At 49.9% G+C, this 27,276-nt stretch overlaps 2 protein-coding genes and 1 long non-coding RNA gene across 4 annotated transcripts in view; 1 reads left to right on the forward strand and 2 right to left on the reverse strand.

Moving 5' to 3' along the window:
* LOC120244242 (C-type mannose receptor 2) overlaps nucleotides 1-5,615 on the reverse strand; it is a gene marked incomplete at its 3' end in the record, with an annotated part of 43,170 nt that extends 37,555 nt beyond the window's left edge. Inside the window, exon 1 of the mRNA XM_039250635.1 lies at nucleotides 5,305-5,615. Coding sequence (XP_039106566.1) covers nucleotides 5,305-5,428 — 124 coding nt within the window. The remainder of the gene's footprint in view (nucleotides 1-5,304) is intronic.
* A 4,953-nt stretch (nucleotides 5,616-10,568) lies between these two features.
* Nucleotides 10,569-14,101, forward strand: LOC120244257. The gene is made up of 3 exons (XR_005531517.1): nucleotides 10,569-10,659; nucleotides 13,487-13,554; nucleotides 13,643-14,101. It is a non-coding gene; the product is annotated as an uncharacterized LOC120244257 (long non-coding RNA).
* Nucleotides 14,102-14,873: 772 nt separating this feature from the next.
* TLK2 (tousled like kinase 2) overlaps nucleotides 14,874-27,276 on the reverse strand; it is a 121,278-nt gene continuing 108,875 nt past the window's right edge. For both annotated transcript variants that reach the window (XM_039250656.1, XM_039250655.1), the window contains 4 exons: nucleotides 26,056-26,194; nucleotides 22,049-22,160; nucleotides 20,212-20,319; nucleotides 14,874-17,631 (listed from right to left, as the gene is read on the reverse strand). In XM_039250656.1, the coding sequence (XP_039106587.1) occupies nucleotides 17,458-17,631; nucleotides 20,212-20,319; nucleotides 22,049-22,160; nucleotides 26,056-26,194 (533 nt within the window). In that variant the 3' untranslated portion in view covers nucleotides 14,874-17,457. The remainder of the gene's footprint in view (nucleotides 17,632-20,211; nucleotides 20,320-22,048; nucleotides 22,161-26,055; nucleotides 26,195-27,276) is intronic.

A 27,276-nucleotide genomic window follows, 5' to 3' on the forward strand; every position in this document is an offset into this window, starting at 1 on the left:
TTTAAGTCCCTTGATATTCATGTTCTCCCTTCCTAATACTAATAAAAGTAGCAATAATTTAATACTGTTTGCTAAGAAATTACTCTGAACCAGGCACGCATCTCAAACACATATTATCTCATCTCTGTGTAATACTTACGATACTCCTACGGAGGAGTATTGTTTTATTTTTCCCATTTTACAAATGAAGAAACTCACACAGCTGGTGAGTGGCATTACCTCAGTCTTGATTTGCATTTCTGGAGGACTGAGGGGAGGTGGGAACAATCCTGGCCACACCTTGTTTCTATCTCAGTCTACACTGATGGAGACGGGCAGCACACCACATCACCTTCCCCTTCCAAACACTCTCTGAGGATGCCAGGAACAGATGGGACTCTGGCTTCCTGTTTTTACCCATAGGAAGCTCAAGACAAAAGCATGTCACTGTGTCATCCCAGAGGTGACCCAGAGAAAGATACAGAGAGGGGTCCCCTCCTCCATGCTGGAGTTTATCCCTGTGTGCAGTGTCTGGATGCTGGTCTCCTCTTAGCCCAGGTGAGCCTGAGGCAGTGACCAAGACTCCTCGGTGTCCTTCTCAGGATCCTGAGTCTTTTTTTTTTTTTAATGTTTATTTATTTTTGAGAGACAGAGAGAAAGAGCATGGGTAGGGGAGAAGCAGAGAGAGGGGGGGACACAGAATCTGAAGCAGACTCCAGGCTCCGAGCTGTCAGCACAGAGTCCAACGTAGGGCTCAAACTCATGAACGATGAGATCATGACCTGAGCTAAAGTTGGACGCTCAGTGACTAAGCCACCCAGGCGCCCCCAGGATCCTGAGTCTTGAAAGGAGGAGCAGCAGCAGCCAGGGAAGAGAAGGTAAGGGCCTCCGGGGCAGAGGAAGGTTCAGGGGAGACGAGCAGACATGCTAAGGATGGGGGGTGGGGTGGGGGACCTGGGAAGAACTGCGGTTTCCTGGCCATGATCTAGCAACACAACCAGAGTTGTGTGGGCAGAATGCAGTCAGAGAAACTGAAGTTGGGGAGAGCAGGGCTGAAGTGAAGCAGAGGAGCATGCCCCCCCACCCCGCAGCAAGTAGGATGGGAGGGGTCTGCACAGTCAAGGGGAGGGGAGGGGGAAGGGCAGGAAAGGAACGAACCCCTTGGTGTTGCCTGCCCATCAGACCACGTGAAAAGCTTGGGAGCCAACCCAATCTGTCCCCTAAGTGGCTGGAGCTGACTGATGCCGGCAGGTCTCCTGGGTCACAGATGCCACTAATGTGGCCTTCACCCAGCCTGCCTGTTTACTGACCCCACCCCTAGCTGAGGAGCTGAGGAGTAACAGGGATCCGCAGTGCCCAGGGTGAGATCCAAGAGCTGCGTCACCACTGCCATGGCCCACCCCACCCAGATTTATAGGAGCCAGTCATGGGGAGCGGCCCCTCCCATCTCACAGAGGACCAGACAGGAAGGGGCACTTCCTGTCAGCAGTGGCCAGGCCCTCCAAGTCCAGGGACCCCCACCGGAGGGGTAGGCAGAGGTGGGCTCAAAAGGACAGGCCACAGTCATCCCTGCTCTTAGTGCGGCCCATGATCCTCAAACCAAATGAATGAGCCTATGAATCCCTAACCCTTGGGAAGCTGGGGGGGGGGGGTGTGTGGCTCCTCCTCCATCAGGCACCTTCAGTCACTCACTTATGGAGGCCTCCTCAGAGTGGGCATCTCAGACATCTTGAGGACACTGAGCGGGATTCAGTCCCTGCATCTTGGACCCAGTGGGACTGGGGGAGAGACAAGCCCCCTGACACAGCCGGGGCATAAACAGAGGGCTGCCCACTCTGCCGTCTTCCTAGGGTACCTCTCAGGATAACAGACGCATCGAGAGAGTGTTCTAGAGGGCTTAGAGCTAGTGGGGGAAACCCATCCAGCAGAACTTTCCAGCCTTTCCTAACACATACCACATAATTCAGAGACGCAGCACGGTCTGGTACTGAAGCGTTCAGGCTCAGTCGCCATACCTGAGTTCGAATCTTGCTTTTACCACCTTCTAATGGTGTGGCGGTGAGCTGACTGCCAGTGGTGGGGACGCCCCCCCAGGGCTGTGAGATACAAGAGCTGTTGCCTGTAAAGCACAGGGCACGGCGCCCGGCCCATGAATAATGGTAGCCATCGCTGTTATCACCTCGTCCCTCCGCAGGGTGCCAACAGGGCTTATTAGTGTCCAAACGAATACTCTTCTGAGAATTTCATGGTACTTCTGAAATCATCTCATCGGCCCAAATCACTGTACCATGCAAGCATCAGAAAGGCAAGATTTCTCTACTGTGAACAGATGGGGACAAGACCCGGGCTTCCTCCTCCCCTGCCTGCCCCCTTACCTTGTCCAGGTGAGCACGAGGGGAGGGCCAGCCCCCCAGCACCAACCACGGCTCAGCCAGGCACCGCCCCGGCCCTGGCAGCCCACAGGAGGCCAGCGGGTTAGAGCAAGGAAGAGTGGGTTTTGGGGGCTGGAGGGAAATAAGGAGGCTCTGAACTCCATGACTCACCAGGAGCTGGGCCAGAAGTGCAGGCTATTTGTCTGGCCGACTGGCTGTAGCAGCAATACCTGCTTGCCTTTCAGAAGGACCGTCTCCCTCCCTGTTCTCTAGACAGCAGTCTGTCCTCACAGGAAGACCTCCCAAGGTCTCTTCACTCTTCAACCTGGGTACCTGATCCCCGGGGCCCCCAGCAACCCCCTTTCCAATTTGCACCCGTTCATCTGTTCAGAAACCCAAGGGGTTCCCTGGGGTTCTCCATCCCTGACCGGCAAGTAGTGTCCCCCATTTTGGCCTCCCAGCCACCTGGCCAGCTTCCCCTTTCACTAAAGTCTCTTCTCCACCCAACTTGGGAACTCTACACCCCAGCCTAGCAAGCTTCCACAACATTCCCAGATACCTAGCCCTTCCGGGCCTCTCTCGTGGTTCTCCTTCCTGCTGCTGCAAAGCCTGGTCCCACAGAGAGCCTTGGGGCCCTTTGCCCCACTCATTTTTTCTCCCACCTCTGACAAAACTTGCTCTGAGAATGTCTTACACTCTTCTGTCCCTTCCACCCACCCCCTACGTATCTACTTCAGCCTTGAGCAGTGAATGCTACAAAAAACCACACCAACCCTGCAATTAACAAAGAGGTCTTCCAGCCACACTGTGTGGGGCGCTCGATGGAGCTGGAAAGGAGATGGGTTCTGCCATCACATACCAACAAGGCACTGCCTCGCTGCCCCCAAGGGGCACTGTGGTGCCCCATACTCTCACCTCAGAGGGCTCCCCTGCTGGTGGTCAGAAAGCCACTTGCAGATACCCCCCCCCAAAATTCCTCCCCAGCACACTGGCCTGCCTAGCCCAATCCATCTCCCCCAAGCATTTCCTGGACTATTAGGATCATGATGCCAGTAAACTGTTCCCAGAACCACCAAATTCATCAGGTACAGGGTCATGAGGAAGAAGCATCCCAGGCAGAGGGAACAACGATGTGCAGGGACAGCAACTTCTCCCTCCTGTCACTTTACTGCCACTGTGGGAACCCGTCCCCCCACTGCCACCTCCCTGCCCACATCTAAGCTTCTTGCGGGGGGTGTTTAATGCAATGCCACTGGGAAGGGGCCCCTCTGAGCCTGTGGGGGCTACAAGTCCTGAGACACAGCCTGAGGGAGGGCAAGGGGGGGGGGGGACGAGAAGGCAGAGGGGACACTGTAGGCGCCCTCCCTGATGGGGCCTCTCCCCAGGCATTTCCAGCTCCCTCTGTCAAAAGCTCCAGGGAAGGGGTGGGGTGGGGGGGAGGAAGGCCGAGTCAGCATCTAGGCCACGACTCTCCCAGGGCCTGACTTTAAAATGTGCTCCTGGGCTGTTGGAATGACCAGCCTCCTCCACCCCTCCCAGCCTGCCTCTTTGGAGATCCTTCACGGAGGAGCAAGACACAGGCAGGAGGGCAGGGAGGCAGGGGGCAGCGGCGGGTAGGGAGACGCTGCCTGGTTTGTGCCTAACCTTCAACTCCAGGTGGGTGTGGAATTCCGCGGAGCAAGGGGGTGTCTATTTGGTGTGAACGTGGGTCACTCCAAACCCCATCACTCCCATGCACACAATCAGGAAGGCACAGTGGAGCAAATTATGTGTCTTGGTCCCCTACGACACGTCATGCGGACCAGGCCAAGCAAGCAAGCATCGGCCACGGCTAGAGAACCCAGACCCTCCAGGGGGCTGTGTGGGTTCTGCAGAAAACTGCAAACACTGCACTACTGTCCCCTTCCACTCACCCCCAGCCGCAAATTAAACATAAAGCAAGATGAAGCCGGGCCCAGCACTGGGGCTGTAGTAACTACACTCCGGGAGGCTCCGGCTTTGACTCCCACCCCGCCCCCCCCACCTCCGGAAGTAGATCTTTCCCTTTAGTTCTCAGATTCTTGGTGAGGGGTCTGTCTGTCCCCACATGTCACTGTCACCCTTTGAAAGAGCAGCGGCAAGAAAAGGCACAAATTCAGTTTTTTGTTTTTTTGGTTGGATTTTTGCATCTTTAGCAGCTCTTTTGGCACCCAAGGTCTGTCTACTCTGGAGGGGTGCCAGTTTGGTCACAGCCACCCACACAACACCACACACACACACACACACACACACACACACACACAGGGCCCAGCTTGTAGCTGCATCCTGGGGGCACAAAACTGCCCCACGGCGCTTCCTTCAAGCAGTGAGGTTGCCACATGCCGCAAGCTGTCCTTGAAAACCAAGTGTGGAAAAGAAAATATAAACGCCCCCGAGATGCCAGGAAAGGCAAACGAGTCCTTACAAATAATTCCTTACAAATAATTCGAAAACAACAATAACGCATAGGTCCTGGGGCAAAGCTAAGGGACTGGCCTGGAGGGAGCCTCTAGGTTCCCCGGACGCGCCCCGCAGGTCTGCGGGCCCAGGGCAGGGCCGGCGCCGGGTGGTCCCGGAGGGCGGGTGCGGGGGTCCTCCCGGAGCCCGCCCTCTTCCTCCGAGGCAGCTCGAGACCCCCAGGCTCCCCTCCCCCGCCGCCTGCCACATCTGGTTCCACTCAGGTCCTCCCCCACCTCCCGGCGTGCTCCTCCTCCCGTCTCCTCCCCACCCCGCTTTCAGAAAAGCGGAGACGATTTTTTAAAACCCAGTCACACACACACGCACGCACACGCACGCACACGCACACACGAACACGCACACGCGTTTCTGGAAAAAAAAAAAAAAGGAGGGAAAAGTGGAGAGCGGCCCGCTCCCCGTTACTACCCCCCTTCCCCCGGCCCAGCCCCCGAAGTTGGCCAAGTTGGCAGCGCCTTACCCGGGAGGGCGGCGGCGGCGGCGGCGGTGTCCCCGGGGGCGCCGAGGTGCAGACCCCCGAGGAGCAGGATGCAGCGCAGCAGGTGACGAGACGAGGGCTCGGGGACCGGCCGGCTGGGCCTCATGCCCGCGGCGCTGGGGACGCGGGGATGCGGGGACCGAGGGCGCACGGGCGCGGCGCGCGGTGGAAGCGCGGGCGCTGGGGCTGTGATGACCGCCCGCGAGGGGCTCGCGTCTTCCTCGGGTCGGGACGAAGTGATGCCTCTCGGGGAGAAGAGGGGAGGAGGAAAGGAGGCTGGCCTGGAGGAGGGGGGGCGGGGAGGGAGGGCGGAGGGAGGAGCGCAGAACCCGGAGGAGGGTTTGAGGGGCAGAGGGGAAGGGAAGCGGGCAGCGTGGGAGGGGTAGGGGAGGAGGCGCGGGCGGGCGCGGGGCCGGGGCCGCAGAGAGAGCGCCAAGGGGGAAAGAAAGGGGAGGCGGAGAGGAGGATCTGGGGGGTCGAGGAGGACCCCGGCGTGCGCTCTTCCTCTCGCTCTCCGTTGCCCTCCCTCTCCCCGCCTCGCCTTCCCTCTCGTCTCAGTCCGGGCTTGGAGCCCCAGACGCTGCGTCACAGCCCCCGGCTGGCGCGGGCGGGGAAGCGACTGCAAAAGTTTCCGCAAACTTCACGGCGTGGCGGGACCTAGGCGGTGAGGCCCGGTGGAGCGGGGGCGCGCGGCTGACCCAGGCGGCCAGAGTCGGGCCGCGGGCGCCCCCTCTATTGCGCCTTTCTGCGGACGTCTGCTCTGGCGAGCATCAGCTACCTCTACGCCTAGGAGGACCCCTCCTCGGGTCTGGGGGGAAAGGGGCGGAGCCCAGGGCTCGGCCACCGGGGCGAAGATTGGGGGAGGGGGAGGCAGGGCCCGGCCATGTGCGGAGCGCAAACACTTGCACGTCTTGTTTTAGCATTTGCGCGACCCCTGGGTCAGCGTCCTTGGCGCAGAGCAGTGCAATGCTTTTTGCTAGTTGGGGTTGTATCCAGAAACCTAGAGAAAAATCTATCCACTGAAGACAGACGTCCTCACTCTTACCAGCAACCATACTGCTGGCGGGTCGCAAAGGACCGAACGGAAATTTCATAAAAGGGAAGACAATCCACAGTTATTCCGTATTATGCAACAGGTCACCGCAGCGCAGAGCACTGGATTGGGAGTCAGGATGTTGGAGTCTAGCCCCAGCTCTACCTCTGATTCTTTGAGCAACCCTAGAAAGTGGCTTGGGATCTCTGGGCTCAGAGGAGGACTGAGGCACTTAGAGACCCTAAATGCAAAGGAGATTCACGTTTTCCCATCAAGGGTCATCAAATAAAAACACTATGAAACTGTAATATAAATTTTACTGTTTCCTGTGCTGTCCACCTCCGTGCTATTTTTGGAAATAGGGAACTCAAACTTTTCTCCTTTTTAACTACCCTGAGTAAATCTTCTCCCCATCTCTGCAGTAAGGGTCTGGGGCCAGAGATGCTCATTTAACTCTCTCTCTGCTGGGCTGAGATTCTTGGCAAATGTCAGCCCAGAGGCTGCAGGGCCCCAAAGTGAGCACCCATGTGAAATCTCGTCCCCTGGAAAAGGTTCTCACGATCCACACTCTGGCCCTAAAAAAATGGTTAGCAGCCAGGCCAAGGGAGCCCCCTGGCCCTGCACAGCTGGCTTGGGGCAGTCTGACAGAACCAAGTGCCTTCTGGGGACTTCACTGCCCTCTGGGACACATCTTGGTGTGGCATGTCCCAGCGCCCTACAGGTGACTGGCCATGCTGTGGCTGCCTCAAAGAGCATCCCCTTGGCCTCCCCTTTTCACAGTCCTGTTTATCTACAAGGCGGCTGAGGATTGGCCAGCTTTAACTAAGCTTCTCTTTTTCCGTCTTGAGGCCAGATCACAGGATGCTTTTTCTCGAAGTCATAGGCTTCCCTATGTCCACTTAGCTTCGGATGTGCTGGCCACAGTCCTCACCAAGGGGTCCCCTTTCCTCTCCAGGGGAACTCAGGCAGGGTACCTGCCCTCCAGGTTCTGGAACACAGCTGGGTCTGCATTCCCCACCGTTCTTCCCACCAGCAGGGCAGAAGCCAACTACCTGACCTTACCAGTCAATCACGTGGGTCCAGAAGGTCCAGTACTTGCCTGCACAGGACACAGAGTCCCCAACACACAGGAGATACTCTCATTTCTTCATTCACCCACTCAACAACCACTGATTACTGGCCCTGTGCTAGCTGCTGGGGGAACAAAGGTGAGCAAACACTCGTAGCCCTAGAAGAGTTTTTAGTGGGGCAGACAGACCCAATTTTTGCATCCTCCAGGCAGAGAAGACGGCCGCTCGGAGGCTGAGGAGCACAAGTGCATTGCACTCGCAGGGACAGATGTCTGGCCAAGTCTCTGAGGCCCTATTCTAGCCTCTGCCGAGCGTGAGACTTCCTGCTCCAGGGTTTCAGGGTTACACACTGTATTCTGCTGACTGTCTGGGCCCACATCTGTGGCCACCATCTGTCTGAGATCTTGAGCTCGGAGGGCAGAGAGCTGAGCCATGCCTGGGCAATTCTCTCTGGAAAATCCAGTCGGTCCCCCACTGCTTCAAGATCCTGTGCACCATCAGCTGTCAGTGGAACATGGTCACAGTCTGCAGGAGTGGTGGCTGTCCTGAGAGGCCTAAGGCTTTCAGAGGGACCCTTTACAAGCACCCAGACCCTCCTCTACTTCCAAAGAAGGGCCAGTGTCCTCTGTGCCTACAGCCCTCTCACCATTCCTGTTAAAGCTCAGCTGAACAGCCATTTATTACTATGTGTCAGGCACGAAGGTAGGTGCTGGGGACTTAGTGAAGTCTGTGACCTGGCCTAGGAGATTTTTGGTGGGATGGTATCTACTATGGCAGAATCGATACTGAGAAATGGCTCTCCTTCAGACACAGCTAGCCGGCAGCAGCCACTATGGGTTTGTGGATTTCATCAAAACCAGTTTAGTGAGTGCAAAGAGCACAGACTCTGGAGTCAGAAAGACCCCAGTTCGAATCCTGACTCTCCCCCTTACCAGCCTTGCGGCATCCAGTGAGTTACTCAAGCTCTGAGTTCACGATTCCTATTTGTAAAAGCGGCAACAATTCCTACCTTGTTCTGAGAATTAAATGTGACATATATAGGGATGGCACAGCCCCTGGATAAAGATGTTCAGGGACTGTTCGTCCCCTCCCTGCTTCCCACCTTCCTTTGCCATCGGGGGACCTCTCATCCTGCCTGCCTGCCTCTCCACTCGTCCACAACCCCACTGTCCATGAGAGTCGCACAGGTCAGTTTTGTCAGGATTGCAATACTGGGGGCTTTCCTTTGGCGGAGAGAACAATACAAGCTCCTTTCCCTGTCTGAACATCTGTTAGGTGTACACAGAACTGGTACTCTGCAGCGTAACCAAGCCAGGCAGGAGCATCTCATGCTCACTTCGGCTGGCTAACGAACGCACGCCCCTAAATCGCCAAGCATGGATGGGAGGAGTCCAGGCCTGGGGGCTACAGCTGAGTTGGAATTCCAGCTGTGTCCTTCGTCACCACATTTCCCTGAGCAAAGTCACTTCCCTTCTGAGTCCTGGAGCCCTTGGAGGTGCAAGTTTTGCTGTCATTACTCACTGTGCTTAGGGCTCCTCCTGCATTAGTCTTCTCTTCCCTGGTTCTGGGGCTCAGCGGCCTCTCCAGCCAGAGGGTGCCCGGGGCGTGCAAAGCCTCTGGACACCCCCAGCAGACCAGACCTATAACAAAGCTTACAAAAGAAGAACACAGGGAGAATGCAATTGGATGGCCAGGGAGGATGTAAAGAAAGGTGCGGTCAGTCCTTACCTGGAGAAGAGAATGTGAACCCAAAGAGGGCATCTCTGATTTTCCTCAGCCCGAAACTTTCCAAAACCAGGGGAGAAATCTGGCCAAGCAGGGGGCTGGCCTATGCCATTCCCACCTTCTCTGTCCTCTCCCTGCAGCTCAAACTCTTGGGTCTCCACTCAGGCAAATGACCCTTGAAGTCCACATGGCTGCCTCCTCATCCACAGCACTGAGGATCTCAGAAGGGACGGGGCTAAAGAGGGAAGGGAGGTGGCAGATTGGGATTCAGACAGACTCAAGTTTCAATTTGGCTCCACCTCTTCTAGGTTGTATGATTGCAGGACAGTTAACCTAAAGGACAGATTTCTCCTGTAGCAACATTACTGAGGAGTTTTGCCACTCTCTCTTGCCTGGTCTACCCTATTATGGCCGCAAATAAAACCTGAGAAAAACCCTGCCCACTTTCTCTATGTAGTTCTCTCCCTTCTCCCTTCTGTTGGAGAACACCCCCCTCCCACTCCCTGGAGGGCCACTGAGTTTGTATCTACTGGCTTTCAGCCCAAGGCCTGTAGATGACTGTTCCTTTAAAGGGACTCCAAACCCCTAGTCTTTTCCTTCTCGAGGGGTAGGAGGCAATCACTTCATGACCCCTCAAAGGAGGCAGGCCGTGCAGACTCCCTCCCCAGGAGATGGACTCCCAGTTGAAGCAGTCCCCACGGCAGGCCCACAGAAGTCAGGAAGTCAGGGCCTTGGAGTAAGTTCAGAGCAGGTGGGCCGAGCCGAGCCCAGGTTGTGGGCCGCAGTAGGGACCACAAATCCATCGTCTCCAGGATCCTCGCTGGCTCCTGTCTCCACTTGTCAGGATCAAGCTGGCCAGTGGGGGTTCAGAGAGGAGCAGAGGTTGGCTTGAGGCGCCAAAGGAGGTGGGGACGGCAGAGCTGAGCGGAAGAACCAGCTGCAGTTGGATGGAGTGTAGTTTCCAGAACCCTCTACTGCCCTATCCAGCTGGTGCCAGGGCTTAGGGGAAGGACGCCACATCCTGTCTGCTCTCAGGGGCCGCTCCCAGCCTGGAGCTGCAGTCCCTCTGAGCCTGTCCGTGCCCCGAGGGCGGGGCTGAGGCAGGAGCCGAGGCCCAGCTGGTCCACAGCATTGGCTGGGCTGGCTGCTTCTGCACCTGCCTCTTCAGGAGGTCATCTGATGCGGTCCCCTGGTCCCTGCCTCCCTCTCCTCAACTCAGGGAGGACAAGTAGGAGGTTTTTTCTAGTCTCAGTACTTGACCTTCCAAAGCAAGGCTGGGCCCGGTCTTGGCCAACAGCTTCCTGTGACTCTTGCGGATTCTGGCCTGGAGGCAAAACAGGGTGGGAGGTGGCTTTGCAGACACAGAACCTCCCCTGACCCATCCTAAACCCCTGCTGGAACAGAGCCCCTGGCGAGAACAGGAGCCAGGCGGCTGCATCCAGCTGGCCTGCCATCCCACCCGGCTCCTAGAGGATAGCCAGACCTTCCAGAGTCCTGAGTGACACAGCAGTAAGTGGACGGGGCCCCAGCGGGTGGTAACCAGCATTTTAAAAATGAAGTGAAACAGTAAGTATCAGAGTATACTGCATGTTGAGCAATTTTTGTTCTGTGAAATATGTACTGGGTTGAGATGCTAAGTGCTCCTTACTGTGCTTTGCCATCAAGTTTTTAAAAATATTTGGGGTACCTGGCTGGCTCAGTCAGTAGAACATGCAACTCTTGATCTCATGCTCATGGGTTTGAGCCCCATGTTAGGCACGGAGATTTTTTTTTTTTAAACATTGCTGTTGAGGACCTGAGACCAGCTACTTCAGCTCCCTGGCTGGCCCAGCCCAGCTCCGATCTGCTCACTCCACTCCGTGACCTGCCCAACTTCCTCCTCCGTCTCACATCTGAGGTCTTTCTCACCACCACCTGTGCAGACTTGAGTCCATAACGACTTAATCCTTCTGAGCAGGCCCTAGGCTTACGAAGGGCCCAGTTCTCCTGGTGCCAAACAAACACACACAGCAAGGCAAGTTAAGGGAAAGGTGTATAAGGCGATATGAGAGTCCAGGCCTCATATGATGAGGAGTCATGCGGGCAGGCCTCAGGTGATGCAGAGCCGAATTTTCAGAGTTGGTCAGGCAGCCAAGGCAGGTGAGCAGCATTTGCAAAGGCCTGGAGGTGTGAGGAAGTATGGGGCAGGGTGTTGGAGGGCCAAACATGCTGTACGGGAAGAGCACAAAAAGTGTGAAGGACCCTTCGCAGCAAACACCCACCCCTTCTCACTCTCTTTAATTTCGGCCAGCTTTCAAAGCCCATCTCCGCTTCATGTCCCCACTCCTCAGGGACCCCATCTTGTGCTTAAAGAATTTACCGGCTCCCAGCTTTATTACATTTAACTTTTAAATTATAACCTTCCTTAAAGCAGGAGCTGGGTCTGATGTACCTTTTTTACCTCCCACAGAGCTTAACCCAGTATATTATAAACTGTTTAGAGTAGATGCTGGAAGCTTATACAACTGGCAACTGGAGCTCGGAGTGTGGCACTGGGCCTACACATGCAGCAAGCCTCGAGTTGTAACCTGAGTGCAGTCCTCACTCGGGGCGCTCCCGCTGTTGTGGATACAGTTGTGTCTAGCTAACGCGGGACGAGGAGCAGGGTTAGTGTTAACATTGGGAACAGTGTTCTGAAAAGGGTCTGCAGGTATAAAGACTCCTGAAATGAATCTGTAGGAAAGGCCTTCCTTTTGATGCTTCCCAGAGGCATGCCCTTCTTTCAGGGCATGGAGCCAGGCTGAAGAGCTCAGGTCTGGCTCTAGAACAGGTTCCTTCTAGAACAGGGCCAAGGCCCTCACTGGGGGACCTTCTACATCCTGCAAACCTCTCTCTAGGGGCCCCTGTAACATAGAGCCAGCATCTAGCAACACCCTTTGACTTCTTCAGTTGCCAAAAACAACTTCACATCTCCCATCCACTCCAAGCCTTACAGCAACTTGGGGGTGCCAAGGCAGAGGGGCCATTCCTGCCTGTCCATTAGGACACCAAGGAGCAGGAAGACAGCAGTTGGCCAGGGCTGGAGTGGGGCAGGATTTTCCATTTCCTCATCTATAGAGATGGCATGATCAGAATACGCAGGGAACCTGAAGAACAAATGTTCTGTGAAGCCGTGCCCTCAGCTGCCCTACCTAAATTTGGTTCTGACTTAGGACCACAGAGGCAGAGCTGATGCTCAGGCCAGATGGGCCTCCAGCTCGACTTCTCAGGCCGGCAGTGCAGGAGTCTGGGAGCATGGAACCCTAGGTTAGGGCAAGATAGCTTCCAGCTGGGAACAGCCTCCACCCATAGCGGTCTCCCCAAGAAAGGCACTCAGAGACTCCACCCCACAAAATTTTCAGGTTTATAGTCCCTCCCCATTCAATTTTGCTAGACCTACTACCATTTACCAAATCTCTCTGGGACTCAGTTTCCTCATCTGCAAAATAAGGGAGATGCTTACTCCTACCTTGTTTACACCTAGGCTGTGAGGCGACACAGTGGAAGCTTCCCTACACGGTCCCAGTGCACTGCGCCCCACAGCTGCAGGTGCCCAGAGGCTACTGAGGGCAAAGGTGACCCTTGGTCCCCAGCCAGGCTCTTCCCTCCAGACTGGGAGGTGAAACCCATGGCCTGAGGTGGGTGGAGCCGAATCTGTCAGCCAGCTGCTCTCTGACCCCTTGGTACCCACAGTGGGGATGTCCGGTCCAGTGCCCCCCCCACCCCACCCTTTTGCTGACTCCAGCCTGTCTCGGGCCCCTGCTGAGCAACCCCAGCACAATAGGGCTCTTGTATTTCCTCCCACTACATCCCTCTGGCAGGTTCCCCCAACCCACCTGAAGAGCTCCGCAGCAGCCAGAGTCCCTAACCACTCCCTCCTTAACCCTCTTCTCCCTGCAACCTCTCTGCTCTCTCCACCGCCACTCCTTCCAAAGAGCTGCAATCCCAGGCTCTTCTCACCCATGATCCAGAGTACCAGGCTGGATTCCTAAGCCTGACCCAGGCCGCAGCCCTTTCCTGCAGCCCTGGACCCCACAGGTAAAAGAAAAAGTGCTAAATTAATTCATGATAAGGTACTGGTGAGTTGTTACATTTTTAAGAGAAGGCCAAGGGTGAGAAGCTTTGCACAAAGGAGTGAATGATTCCAGAAAGTACTGTTAGGTACCAAGGCACCAGCATAAGGGAGGTGCTGTCTGGCCACAACTGGGGCTCCCGAAAAAGGAGCGTATGTGTGTGTCACACTGGTCCTAGAACAGCCCAGAGCAAGAGACAGATTTTATCCCTAACACAGACAATAAAAGTCATCTCTGTCTTCTAGGTGGGTGAGTTTTGGACAGAGCCACCCTCTCCAATGGCCCCATCCTTATTGCTGCAACGGACAGGAAGGTCAGCAGGACTTGTGACCCTCAGTGCTCTAGCCATCTGGGAGGCAGACTGGGGGTGGGGAGGTGCTGAGAATGGGAATTTCTAACAGGTTGCAGGTGATGCTGATGCTGCTGGCCTGGGGACCCACCGGCCTATTAGCTGTTCCTCCCATATTCCGCTAGAAGCCGTCTTGGACCCGGGGTAAGAGAAGACTGCCGACTGAACCTACAGAGGTTTAAAAGGAAATCTCAAGCCAAAGGTCTGCATCACTTACCCAAGGCAGGAGGACCTCCTGACCACCTTGGAAGTCTCTCTACCAGCAAACTTGGGGGTCTCAGGCCCAGCAATCTTACTTACTGGATCCTGTGATCTTTCCGTAAACCACACTTTTTGACTCCCCTCTTGCATGCCAGGAGCTTTATATACCCTATTCTATTCTTCACAACCATGCAAGGAGCTCTCCCTGAAGCTTGCAGAAGTCGGATCTGAACCAGACCTATTTCTAAAGCCCACGATCTTAACCTAGGTGATTTTGCCTTAAGAAATTAAAACAGAACAGGTAATTTTAGGGAGCAGAGATTTTTCCATACCTCAACTAGCGTTGTGATCACGTCTCTCCCCCATTTACCCCGGGGCTGATTTTAATTACAGACTGAGCCAGCTTGGGCAAGTAGAATGATGAGTAAGTGCGAGGGGGGAGGGATAGAGATTCCCAGAAAGCAAAACTCCCCAAGGTGGGCCAAGCTAGTTGTAAACTTAGCCTTCTTAGAAGCGAGGAGCTGGACCTGAAGATTCTTCTAGCTCTAGCATTCTAGAAGGTGACTGTGTTTAGAGAGAATTATTTTCTAAATTAGGAAACCAAGAGCTCCTTGACTGCTAATCTTCTCACCTGGAGGAAAACCTGTCCTCACAGCACTGGGGGAAAGAGGCCGACAGCAGGTACGTGTGGGTCAGCCACACCAGTGGGGTGCATCTCGCTCTCAGCAGCAAGGCTCCATAAAAAGCTGCCCATCTCCCGATGGATAAGTTGGAGCCCAATTCATTCCCATCAAGAGCCCTGTATTCCTTCCCTTCCTGGAGCCCAGACCCTTCCCCCATGGACTGCAAGCTGATGGCTAAGTTTTCCCTATCCTGTTCACTGCTGTATTCCCACCAACAAGCATTAGCTACTGGCACACTGGAGGTACAAAAGGTGTTATATGAATCAACACATGGCGATCATGCCTGCGATGTCCACTGGGACTTGGTCAGCTGCAGGACTCCCCTGCCTACCCACCCCCTAAATGCTAAACAGCCCTGTTTGAAGCTGAAGAACTAAGTAAAATCAAGAGGCTGGGAGATTCACTTCTTAAAACTTATTTTAATATCCTCCCCATCCCACCCCCCAAGTTGGGAAAGTCCAAAACAGTCTGGCTGGGTTTAATTACAAATTAATACACATTTTTTTTTTGTCATTGTTTAAAGTAAATCAACTGTGGCAATAAGGGATTATCCTCGGAAAAAGTGAAACCCATATTAACAAAATGTCATGGAAGAACCCCGCTTAGTGATTTCACCGGCTACTTAAAAGTCTAGAAAAAGTCAGCATTCCGCACGTTCTCTGGGGCTAGTCCATGCAGTGGAAAGAGGCCTTGCCCAGACTCAAGCGAGCCCAGTCAGCTCCAACCAGGCCCTAGACCCAAGGGAAGCAAGGAGAGACAGCATATATCTTCTTCAGGGCGAGGGGAGAAAAGGCAGATCGACAGATAAAGTCCTATAGCTTCACTGTGGAGCGTGGGAAGGAGGCAGGAAGTTAGAGGGAAGGCTTAAAGAAATGGCATTCTTTCAACCTTAAAAACAAAGGTCTTGCAAGATCACTGCATGAGAAGAAGAAGACAAAAGAAGAGAACGTAAGGCTCTGAGTAAGTCTCGACTCCTCCGTCTCTTCACGTACGCGGACACCCATCCCCTCAGGGTTTGTAGGGTCGTGCTCAACCTCTGAGACCCTGGAGGGACTCTCTGCTTAACAGCTTGAAAGTAATGGTTAAAAGAAGGCACTACACACACACACACACAGACACAGATCACACGTACACCTCGTGCATAGACACTTGCGATGATAAAATGGAAAGCGGGGAGCACCGAGGGCTCCTGGGCTGACTCCCTTCCGTTCGGTTCCGCAGACTGTATCTACCCACAAACGTCTCTGCAGCTGGGGTTACCTCCTCTTCTTCCCCGAAGATCTCCTGGGACTGGGGACACTAGGGCAGAGCAGGTCCACAAAACCAACAAAGGTCCCAGCCAAAGTGTCACCAGTGCCATTTTTCACACGAGAAAGGCAGACTAGAGTGATCTGAGCACTCTCTCCCCTTCCTGACTGCCCCGCCCTGCCCTGGGCTCTCGCATGCCTGAATGCTGCATCTTTAAATATTCCTGGCTGAGCCCTCTTGCCACATATGTCAGAAACATTCCAAGCTGGCTACCACATGCTCAGGCTCTGGCCTCCTCCCCTCTCTACTGTCAAGTGCTCTGCTGTTTCAAGGGCACGGTGGGGCCACCCATCTCCCGTTTCAGCTCCATCTTCAGCTGATCACACATCTCAGAAACAACCAAACGTAAAAACAAAAGCCAGGAGTTCCAAAAGAATGTTCATATTCAAAATACCTATCTCCCTGCAATTATTTTTAACTCCACTTGATCAATCTGTTAAGGTGAGTTAGACAAAGCATGTGTGCACATGCGCACACAGACACACACATCAGCACACACCCACAAAATTTAGAGGGTTGGGAGGTTGTTTCCTGCCAAAAGATCTAACAGAGGAAAGCTTATGAGCTGATCAAGTTTTAATATCGGGGTTAACAGGAAAGGTACACCATTTAAGCAAGCACACAGAGACGGCAGGTAGCCCTCCTGGGTCGGACCTCCTGATCCCTGGAGCACTTGGCTCCCTGGCCCATTTTCTGCCTACCTCTGGAACAGTTTTTTGATAGTTACTACATTCAGAGAATCCAAAAGAGGACTGCATGGACAGATGAACCTTTATTTAAAAAAATAGCACTTCAAATAAATTAAAAGGGACAACCGTCAAGTGTTCAAATTGTGAAGAAATAGTTGAAAACCTAGAGACTCCCAAGCTGTGGGCTTCCAACCTCGTTCTTTGTCCAGTGGCAAAGCCCCACACATCTCAGTCCTGCCATTCGACGTTTTCCCTACTGAGATGAGAGAAGCAGTTGCAAACGGGACCAGACGGAGGAGAAAGCTGCATCTGACTGGAATGAACAGTGCCACGTACTTGCTAATACGGGTTTCACTTTATGACCGAATGTATTCTTTCAAAAATAAAAAAGGGGGGAGGGAGGCTGCATGTTTTTAAAAATTGAAATTATTTAGGGATAAAACACTAACTCTAGTGCCTTTAACGGGCAATAGCAACTTTTTTCCTCCGAAGTCAAACACCATCCCCAGCTGAGCCTTTGTGCTACAAGCTTTTCAGGAGATGTTACCTAAACTTTATTAAAAGAAAAGAACAAGTTTAAATATAGACACTGGACTAGCCCAGTCTGTATTTTCAAGTCCACATTCTTCATCTGAAGCACTGCATCAGGGACCCCCCTGAGTCTGCATGTTTTCAAGTTCACAGTACATGGAACCAGTTTTTCTTTTTCATTTTTTCCTCACTCAGAGCAGCCACACGTAGTGGCCGTTGACGCCGGAACCTCGGGCGGGGCCTTTTCCTACGAGGCCTGGCCAGAGCTGCCCAAGGCTTCTCCTCAATGAGAATCGATGCTGTCATGCTCTATGGATGGGAAAAAAGCAAGAAAATAAAAGCACCTGGTACAGGTTTCATGAGATCCATTCGGATTCGCTATGTTCCAAACCCGCTGCTGAATGCCATTTGTCCACTCTGTGTGTGTTGAACAGTTTGCGGCCTAGGAGTGGGTCTCAATTCGAAGAACTGTTATTGGACGCCCCCGAGGTCGATGCAATAGCAGCTCCAGCAGGGCTACTCGTGGAGACCGATTTTCGGATGTGAGGCAGCAAGTAGGGGTCACAGGCCAGCTGCTGGACATCGATGCGGTCCTCCTTTCGGTAGGCCAAGCATCGTCGAATAAACGCCTGAAAGGAAAGTTTCTTGAAGAAGCCTGAGGCAGATAATCCTGTCGCTCCCAGAGGGAACCCTGAGGCTCTGCAGCAGCTGGCAGGGCCCAGGCCCAGAGCGAACGCCCTCCAAGGAGAAGGGGCTCGGGGCCTTTCCTGGAAATCACGGGGCTCGCCCGCAGAGAACCAGGCAAGGAGACACACGGGCAGCAGCACCTCTGTGGCCACAGGCTCCTTCCCCAAAGAAGGCGGCCGAGCCATTCCTTCCTGAGTGGGAACAGAGCTTGACCTGGTCTCTAGACACCTCTGCCCCCAAGGCACAAAGACCAACACAAAAATCACTCTCTCTGCCTTGGCCGGTTTACACAGGCACATCTAACCTGACGGTCCTGTGTGTACAAACCAGGGTCTCGTATCAACTCGCCACGTCCTGAGGAAGTGAAAACTGTAATGACAAACCACTGCCATGGGCAGGGTGAGGAGACACTAACACTCCAATGTGTCACAGATTGGTAAATGCTTCCCCTGTGTATCTCAATCTTCCCTAAAACACGATCAAGCAAATGATGAGGGACACACCTTAAGCAGTAAAGGAAAACGTGCACAGGACTTGTGTCCCCAAGAGTCCCGCAGACAGAGAATTATACTCTGAGTGGGGTTTCATTCAGAATCCTAATTTAGTGGTGCTGGGTGGCTCGGTTGGGCATCTGACTCTTGATAAAGCTCAGGTCATGATCTTGTGGTTCGTGAGTTCAAGCCCCACGTCAGACTCCATGCTCTCTTTCTCCCTCTCTCTGCCCTTCCCCCGCTCATATGCACTTGCTCGCTCTCTCTCAGGATAAACTTAGAATCTAAAATGTCATTATCACTCAAAGATCACACTTTACATTCAGGCGATCATAATGTCCCACTGCAGGTCCATCGACTGTATCAAACGTCCCACCGTAGTGGGCGATGCTGGCAGTGGGGGAAGCAGTGCGTGTGTAGGGACAGAAGTACAGGGGAACGCTCCACTTCCTGCTCAACGATGCTATGAATCTAAAACTGATTTAAAAAATAAAGTCTAACAAAGTCTATTAAAAAAATCCAGGGATGCCTGGGTTGCTCAGTCGGTTAAGCGTCTGACTCTTGATCTCAGCTCAGGTCTTGATCTCAGGGTTGCTGAGTTCAAGCCCTGAGTTGGGCTTGGCACTGGGTGTGGAGCCTACTTAAAAAAAATACAACCTAAAACAGAAAATGTATTTTTTTCCATGTTTAATCAATAAAACACAGAAGTATTACAACAATCCTGGTTTTCCAAAATAAAAAATACCTGTAGGTAGCTGCCTGATTAAAGTATTTGGAAGATAAAAACACAGTCACAGAAATAAACTTAATAATCCTTGGCCTTTTTAAGAATGAAACCTTCTTAGTGAGATTTGTGACATGGTAACTTGAGTTAAATGGGTTACCTTGGGTTGGATACGATACTTAACTGGTCAAACAAATTCCTTCCGCCTTAAACTTTCTTTCCTCACAGGCGCCAAGGCAGGCTTTTGAATCAGCCATCAGATCACACTGCTGCCTTGAGTAAAACCTTCATGTGCCTCCCATCTCGGTCTACGATCTGCCCTGAGCCTCTCCCCTGCCTGTCCCGCCTGCTCTGTGGATCTGATGAGCTTCCCATACTTCTCTGCTTAGAATATTCTTCTCCCCCAGCACCTGGGTGGCTCAGTCAGTTAAATGACCCATTCTTGATTTTAGCTCAGGTCATGATCTCACAGTTCGTGGGATTGGGCCCAAGTTGGACCCTGCGCTGACATCATGGAGCCTGCCTGGGATTCTCTCTGCCCCTCTCTCTGCCCCTCTCCTGCTCGCACTCGTGCGCTCTCTCTCAAAAATAAACTTTGGGGAGCCTGGTTGGCTCAGTTGGTTGAGCATCTAACTCTTGGTTTCAGCTCAGGTCATGATCTCACAGTTTGTGAGTTTGAGCACTGCATGGGGCTCTGTGCTGACAGCATGGAGTGTTCCTGGCATTCTCTCTCTCCCTCTCTCTGTCCTTCCTCTGCTCTGTCTCTCAAAATAAATAAACTCAAAAAACTTATAAACTCAAAAAAAACTTTTTAATAAATAAACTTAATGGGGGGGGGAATATTCTTCTCCCAATTCTACACATGGCTCCCACTTTCACATTATTCAGGACGGCTCAAAACGTCACCTCACCACTGAAGCCTTCCCTGACCATGCCATCAAAAATGGGGTTCCTGCCCCTACACCCCTGTACCTTCCTTTCTTTTTCTTCATAACACCTATCACCATCTGAGATGGATCCGTTGTTAGTTATTGTCTCACCTGGTGAAACGGAAACTCCTATTAGGCAGGACCTTGTCTGTATTTCATTGCTACACACTCACCATTCACTCTCTATGACCTAGGACAGTGTCTAGTACTCAACAGGCACTCAGTAAGGATCTGTTGTAGGAGAGCAGATGAACAGGATAAGGGATTGAAATAATACGTATTTAGAAGGGGGAGAAGGCTTTTAATGGCTCCTGAATTTTGTACTGATAATCCAGAAAGCAACAGTTATTTCCTGCTGGTCAGTGGGTCAAAACTTACCTTTGCTTCAGGTGTTACTACTGGCTTTGGCGGGAACTGCACTTCAGTAGCTTTAAGAATAGTATTTTCTTGTAGAATGTCTTGCTGGGACTGGTTGTGGCCAAAAGGCTATCAGATAAAAACATAACAAACAGAGATGGGCCTGTGGTTAAAATTAAAGAGAGCACAATCCAAAACCATAGTGAAGGGAAAGGAGAAAATATGCTTTGATGAGAATTGCTAGAAAGAACTTGGGAGATAGTCTCCTCTAACTCTCTTTTTATAGGTAAAGGGTGGAGAGGGTGGGACCTTAAGAAACATGCTCACTGAACTCCAACATGGAGGTCAAGGCAGAGCTGGCAGCAGCTGCCATATCATAATACCTCTGCCAAGCTTTGCTGACAACAAAACACATTCTAGGAGGAACCAGCAAACTCTCTGCCCTGAGTGACACCTGTAGGCTTAAGGAGCTCTTATGTCTGCCACTCCCCAATATGCCATTTTCAAATAGTCTTAAAATATAAGTTCAAGTTTGGTGTCATTTCTACAATGTTTCCACTAAGAGATCACAAACAATTCTTTCTACACAACCTCTACCAATATTATCAGCAGTACTTCCTCAATATCAGACAGTATAAATAATAATAAACTCCCACTGGGGGTGCCTGGCTGGCACAGTCAGTGGAGCATGTGACTCTTGATCTTGGGGCCATAAGTTTGAGCCCCACACTGGGTGTAGGGGTTACTTAAAAACAAGACCTTAAAATAATAGTAATAATAATAATTAACCACTACTGGTTCTGAAATTTCCCCGTATTAGAAAGGGTAAGATAAAGAAACAAAGACCAAGGGGTGCCTGGGTGGCTCAGTCAAAAGCGACTTCAGCTCAGGTCAGGATCTCAACTTCTGAGTTTGAGCCCCATGTCAGCCTCTGTACTGACAGCTCAGAGCCTGGAGCCTGCTTCAGATTCTGTGTTTCCCTCTCTCTCTGCCCCTCCCTCACTCACACTCTGCCCCACCCCCCCCAAACATAAATAAAACATTAAAAACAAACAAACAAAAAGAAACAAAGACCAAGGAAAAGTTAAAAAGGAAGCTGAAGTCTGAATTAAGAGCTTGGTCTGGGGATTGTAACAAACAACTCCGAAGGAGCTGGAGAACTCCTAAATGGCTTATACCCACAACCTACACTGTTGGAAACACCTACAAACTTTGATTACTTGTAACACACTGACAGCAAAAATACAACTATACATGCCCTGGATCCTGGGATGTGTGTTTATGCTAAGGGAGCGTGCTCATAAGGAAAACGTAAATGTGAACACTTCATTAGGTATAGTCACTACCTAGGTTATTATATGTCCAAATGACCTATCACCTTGATCCAAAGGTAACAGACAGTGAATACTTTCTAACACTACACTTCCCCAGTACAGAAGATAGAAAGCAGGCTTTTATTAACAATAGCTTAACTACTGAGGTGGCTGGGAATCAAGAGCCCTATAGATAATTCAAGTTTCAGTCTTCTGAAGAATGCCTCCTGGGACATCTGTATACTTGAAATAAACTAGATCATATAATTCCTTGCACATATTATCAGAATCAAACCAGATCCTGGATCTAATTGAAAACGGCAAAAGTGCACGTTTTTCAATAGCCCAGCAGAATTCATTAGGTACTCTGTTGAAAAGTTCTGCTTATGCATAAAGCTGTTATTATTGTCTGTATTTTCCTCGAACTATAACCGAAAGCTCCGTATACCCAAACGGTTAATTCTGAGAGAATAACCGACACCATGCCAGTATGTACATGTACCACCCAAGCCGGACATCAAACCACCACATCTGACCTTCCTTACCTTCCTTCCATAAAGACACTGGTAGAAGATCACACCCACTGACCAGACATCAACTTTATTTGAGATCTTTGGTGGCTCTTTCCCAACCACAAAACACTCTGGTGGTAAATACCTGGGACAAAAGGAAAATAAAATGACTGTATAAATCTAAGACAGATACAAAAAGGCAAAGTAGAAGACCTTATGGGAAATAAAAATATCTGAATTTTAACTGGAATTTAGATGAAAAAGCAACTTGGGCCTTGCTGGGGAAAGTCAGTGAGAACTCTGTAACTTAAGGAGGGAGCATGTCCTAAAAGCCTTAAATATACTTCTCAGTTCACTGAGAGAGGCAAATATTCTTCCCCTGGCCCCTGTTTCACCCACCACAGCATCTTTCCCAGGGCTGTGCCTAATAGAAGTGTCATTCAACAAGTTCCAAAAAGGAGGGGGAACACAAAAGAAGTGCATTCCCTTTTATGAGAGCTGCAGCAACAAACATCAAAACAGAATTCGAAGTGGTGTGGGTTTGCTTTCATGCTGGCTGAGAAAGACGACTGTCTAAAACAACTCTTTCAAAAGTCCAAAGGAGGGGTTGCCTGGGTGGCTCAGTTGGTTAGGCGTTCAACTTTAGCTCAGATCATGATCTCGTGGTTCGTGGGTTTGAGCCCTGCATAAGACTCTGCTGTCAGCACAGAGCCCACTTTAGATCCCCCCCCCCTCTCCCTCCCTGTCCCTCCCCTGCTTGTGCACATGCTCTCGCTCTCTCTCAAACGTAAACATTTTTTAAAAATAATAAAAGTCCAAATGAATTCAGAACCCAGTATAAATCTCTGAGTGGCTGCCTTCATATGGTTGCCTCTTTGTAAAATCTGGACTGGGAATAAGTACAATATATAGTAAGTCGTGGTATTACAGTCCAAGTTATCAAAGGGTATTTTGTGTTGCCCACTTGAAAGGTGATCAGGGGCTTCCTAAGGACTAACAAATAGGGGAGAAAACCCCACCAAACTAGTAGTTAGCACAACTCAATCCTCATCTGAATTCCTTCCTTCCCCACCCACTCCTGGCCTCGGAAAAAGACTAGCTGCGCAGCCAACCACACCAAATTGTATGGTGTGGAAGGTAAGTGCCTCTTGGCATTTAGAAAACCAAACAAATATGCTTCCACTCATTGCCTGGGGTCTTAGCTATGGCCCAGCTGGAAGGCAGCATTCTGAAGATAACAGATTGATTTCTGCAGATTTCATGCTGACAAAATCAATTCTGTGAAAAATTCTTTATTTTAGACCCTGCTGTGCTTCCAGTATAAAAATCTAAACTTACAACTTGAAAGGGGCCACAAGAGTCGGGACAGAAAATGCTCCATGATGGACTTTTTTCTTTTCTTTTTTTAAAGAAGTTTAGTCTTACGTTCTTGTTTTATATTTATTTATTTTTAACAGACATTTGGGGATGATTAAGACCACTGACCTACATTATTATTTCACAATGAAGACTGTTAGCCAAAACACACATTGAACTCATGAAGTGAGGAAAGAAGCAAAGTAATAAGAATATAGGAAAAAGAATACAAAGAACAGCTCTTCCAAATGTCACTAAAACCTCCCTGAACCTGACTTTTCATGGTTCTTGATTCTTTAACATACATAATTTAAATATGACTTTGCATAAATAACAAATAGAACCTTGATTCCATAATGATCATTTTAATGTATTTATAAACTCTTGTGGAGGTGGTAGGGAAGGACAGAAGTTGTTGAACTGGTCCAAATGATGAGTAATAATTTAGCCAAATACTCAGAGAACAAAAGACACTGATTTAAAAAAAAAAAAAAAAAAGATAGTGATTGCTGCTTGACAGTACCAGTCTGGAAAAGTAGCTTTCTAGGTCTCAGTCTCCCCATGTATAAATGAAGAAATAAACTAGTTTTTCACCCAAATAATAGTGAAAATAATAAGCACTCTAATTCCCTATGAAGGACGTCGGGAGAGAGTAGAGGACCGTTCTATCATACTGCACGAAATTGTGTTTAAAAACATAGTTGCATATTCTGTCACGATAAAATTGTCCTACAGAAACATGATTCTCAAGGCCTAATCTATAGGTCATTTATTTACAGGTAGTACTGAGGGCACCTGGCTGGCTCGGTCAGTGGAGCATGTGTTGATCTCAGGATTGTGAGTTTGAGTTAAAAGTAATATTCAATGTAGAAGAATTCTACCAAACAGTGCAACTACCAAAACACTGCAAACAGTTGCCTAGAATTTGTTATGTCTTCCCATCCTGTTTGTATCTATCCCCTAGGACATCATAAGAGGATGACATATGAGGAGTGTGATTATGACAGTGCTTCTACCAATATGGATATTTTTTAAACCTTCATAGGAACCCATAGAATTAAATTTCTCAGCAGCCCCGTTTCTACCTCACTTTTTATGAAAATAACCTCCAAAAATAAAGTAGAATGAAGAGTAAAATGAACCCCCAAGTAACTATCACTGAGCTTCAATAATTATCAACATGGGTCCAATCTTTGTTCAGATACACCCCTCTCCCTGCCAACGGATTACTCTGAAGCAAATCCCAAACATCGCTAATCATTATTTAAATTCCAACCATTGAATTTTTATAGCATAGCAAATACAGCAATAGGTAGCAATGAGAAAACGAATTTAACACAAAAAGGCTGGTCTTTTTAAAAAGAACAAGCTACCAAACAAAAAAGCTAAAATCTAACTTCCAGTGAATTTATATAGCAGAGGTAGAGACCTGTTTCCAGAATTTCCAACAACAGATATTTTTGTGCCATTTAGTGACAGGGACACTAACCCACAATAACCACCATAGTAAATAAACACTGTAAAATGTAGCTTCTATTTTAAACCTAGAATCTCAAAGTTTTAATTTAGGGACTGATTTTCACTATAGGTACCATCTCCACAAAAAATAAGGAGCAATGAAGAGTAGAAATTTTGTACACATGATGTTTTTCTCAGGCTTTGATGGATTCTCAACTCTACATCTCACGGGTTGTGAACGATATTCTCTCCCTTCTCTGTCTGCTTCCAATCAACGCCCTCATTCCCAGGCAGTCAGTATTCTGCCAAAGCCCAGGGCCCTCCAGTCTCAAAGATAAGTGATCTGACCAACTGACCCTGGGGTTTAATAGCATGTGTGACCCCTCCCACCCACCCACTCCAACCTCAGTGTAGTTGGAGGCTTTCTCTATGTTTGGAATCAAATGTCCAATAGGCAGCTTTCTGTTACCAAGTCAGAAGTAAAAAGGAAGCTCTGTTAACACACCTTTACAATCACAAAGTGAAATGCTTGGGCTGCAGGTATCTTTTACAGTTCTTGCTGTCAAAAGGAGGCAGAAATAGGAGAGGTCATGGAACAAGCAGGTAGAGCTAGCTGGGGTAGGGTGGTGGTGGGGAGATGAGTGACAACAGATGGGAAGAAATGTGGCTCAAAACCTTTTAGAACATGGCTGATGGATATGGATAAATTTCTTGGCAAATGTGTTCACTTTTTTCCTGTTTAGATTTCAAAGGACGCTGGGGTTACTTTACATATTGATCTTCGTATCTCTTTAGTTCTTAACAGTGCCTCATCCATAGGCAACTCTAGAAATGAATCCTTTATCCCATTAACCCATAAGAAGAGACCTGCATTTGTACTGAAAAAAAAAAAAATGTAGGGCCATTCTTTAAATACACATGAGCAACCTTGTTCTCTCCCTATTGCATAGGGCCAGCCCTGGGAAGAAACATACAACTCCAACACCTGGCCATACATATTCTCTCTCAATGGTTGTCAAGAAAAGAAAGAAAAATTAAGACAAATTAATGTAAGCACAGGGAGTCAAACTGCTGAAAAGGCAGTAATGTTTGGGGAGGAAAATCTACTTTGGTTAACTGCATTTTGCCTAAGACAGAACGTAGACATTAATTATTAATTACCAACATTTCAGTATAGCACAGCCATATCTCCACCAGCCAACCTGGCAGATCTCCCGGATACCTACCAATAAGTACCAGCACCTTGTGACGTTAGCTCCATGCCATCCACTGAATTGTAGCTATCATCATCCATGATCTTGGAAAGACCAAAATCTGTGATTTTTATCTCTCCACATGCTGTACCATTTACTAAAAGAATATTACCTAAAAAGATGAAAATCTTCATGAATAAAAAGAGACTTACTAAGTAAGAGAAAAGTTCAAGGTAAAACAGACAAGAAGGGGACAACTGAACTCAAACTCTTGCACATAATAGCAAACATCTAAATTCCTGGAATAAAATGATCTGGACTCTGGATGCTGGAGGAGAGTCCTCAGTGTCTGGCTGCAAACTTCCATTTTCCAAGAATCACCTGCTAGATGTGCCAAAACCACCACTATGAGCAGTGGAAAAAAAATAGTAACTCGCCAAAATAAAATATCACTTGGACGGCTGGTCAGAAATGGTGGGAAAGTTTCATCTGAACTTTCAGTAACAATCTCTAAACCACTCTATTTAGAACAGCAGTTTCAGGACCAAAAAAAGAAAAAAAACCCAAAAACCCATACAAGGGAATCAAAGCTAATACCACAGTGCCACCTACAGTTCCTATGATGAGAAAATGTATTGGATTCAGTAATGGAAAAAAACCCAATCACACAGTGGCCATCGTTTTTAAAAATCACTTCATTGCAATGAATTTTGTCATTTGAATTGTATTAGAACGTTAAAGAATAGTGAATAGTGAGATTTAATATGTAGCTACCAGTAGAGGAAAGCAGAGTTAACAACTGTGCCCACCAGGAGGTAAACGGGAACCATCTTCCCAACATCCAAGCCAAACTGGTTCCAGTGGTCTACAGGGAACATATGCAGACTTCTAAAACACAGCCGGGGACGACGACAAAAAAAAAAAAAAAAACCAAGGTGGGGCGCCTGGGTGGTTCAGTCCGTTAAGCGTCTGACTTCAGCTCAGGTCATGATCTCACCGTTTGTGGATTCGAGCCCCACATTGGGCTCTGTGCTGACAGCTCGGAACCTGGAGCCTGTGTCGCTCTCTCTGCCCCTTCCCCACTCATATTCTCTATCTCAAAAATAATGAAATGTTTAAAAAAAAAAAAAAAAGAGGGGGCACCTGGGTGGCTCAGTCGGTTAAGCATCTGACTTCAGCTCAGGTCATGATCTCATGGTTCGTGGGTTCGAGCCCCGCATCGGGCTCAGTGCTGACAGCAAGCTCAGAGCCTGG

Source organism: Hyaena hyaena, unplaced genomic scaffold (assembly GCF_003009895.1).
Source record: "Hyaena hyaena isolate Hyena2069 unplaced genomic scaffold, ASM300989v1 scaffold_378, whole genome shotgun sequence".
NCBI classification, from domain to species: domain Eukaryota; kingdom Metazoa; phylum Chordata; class Mammalia; order Carnivora; family Hyaenidae; genus Hyaena; species Hyaena hyaena.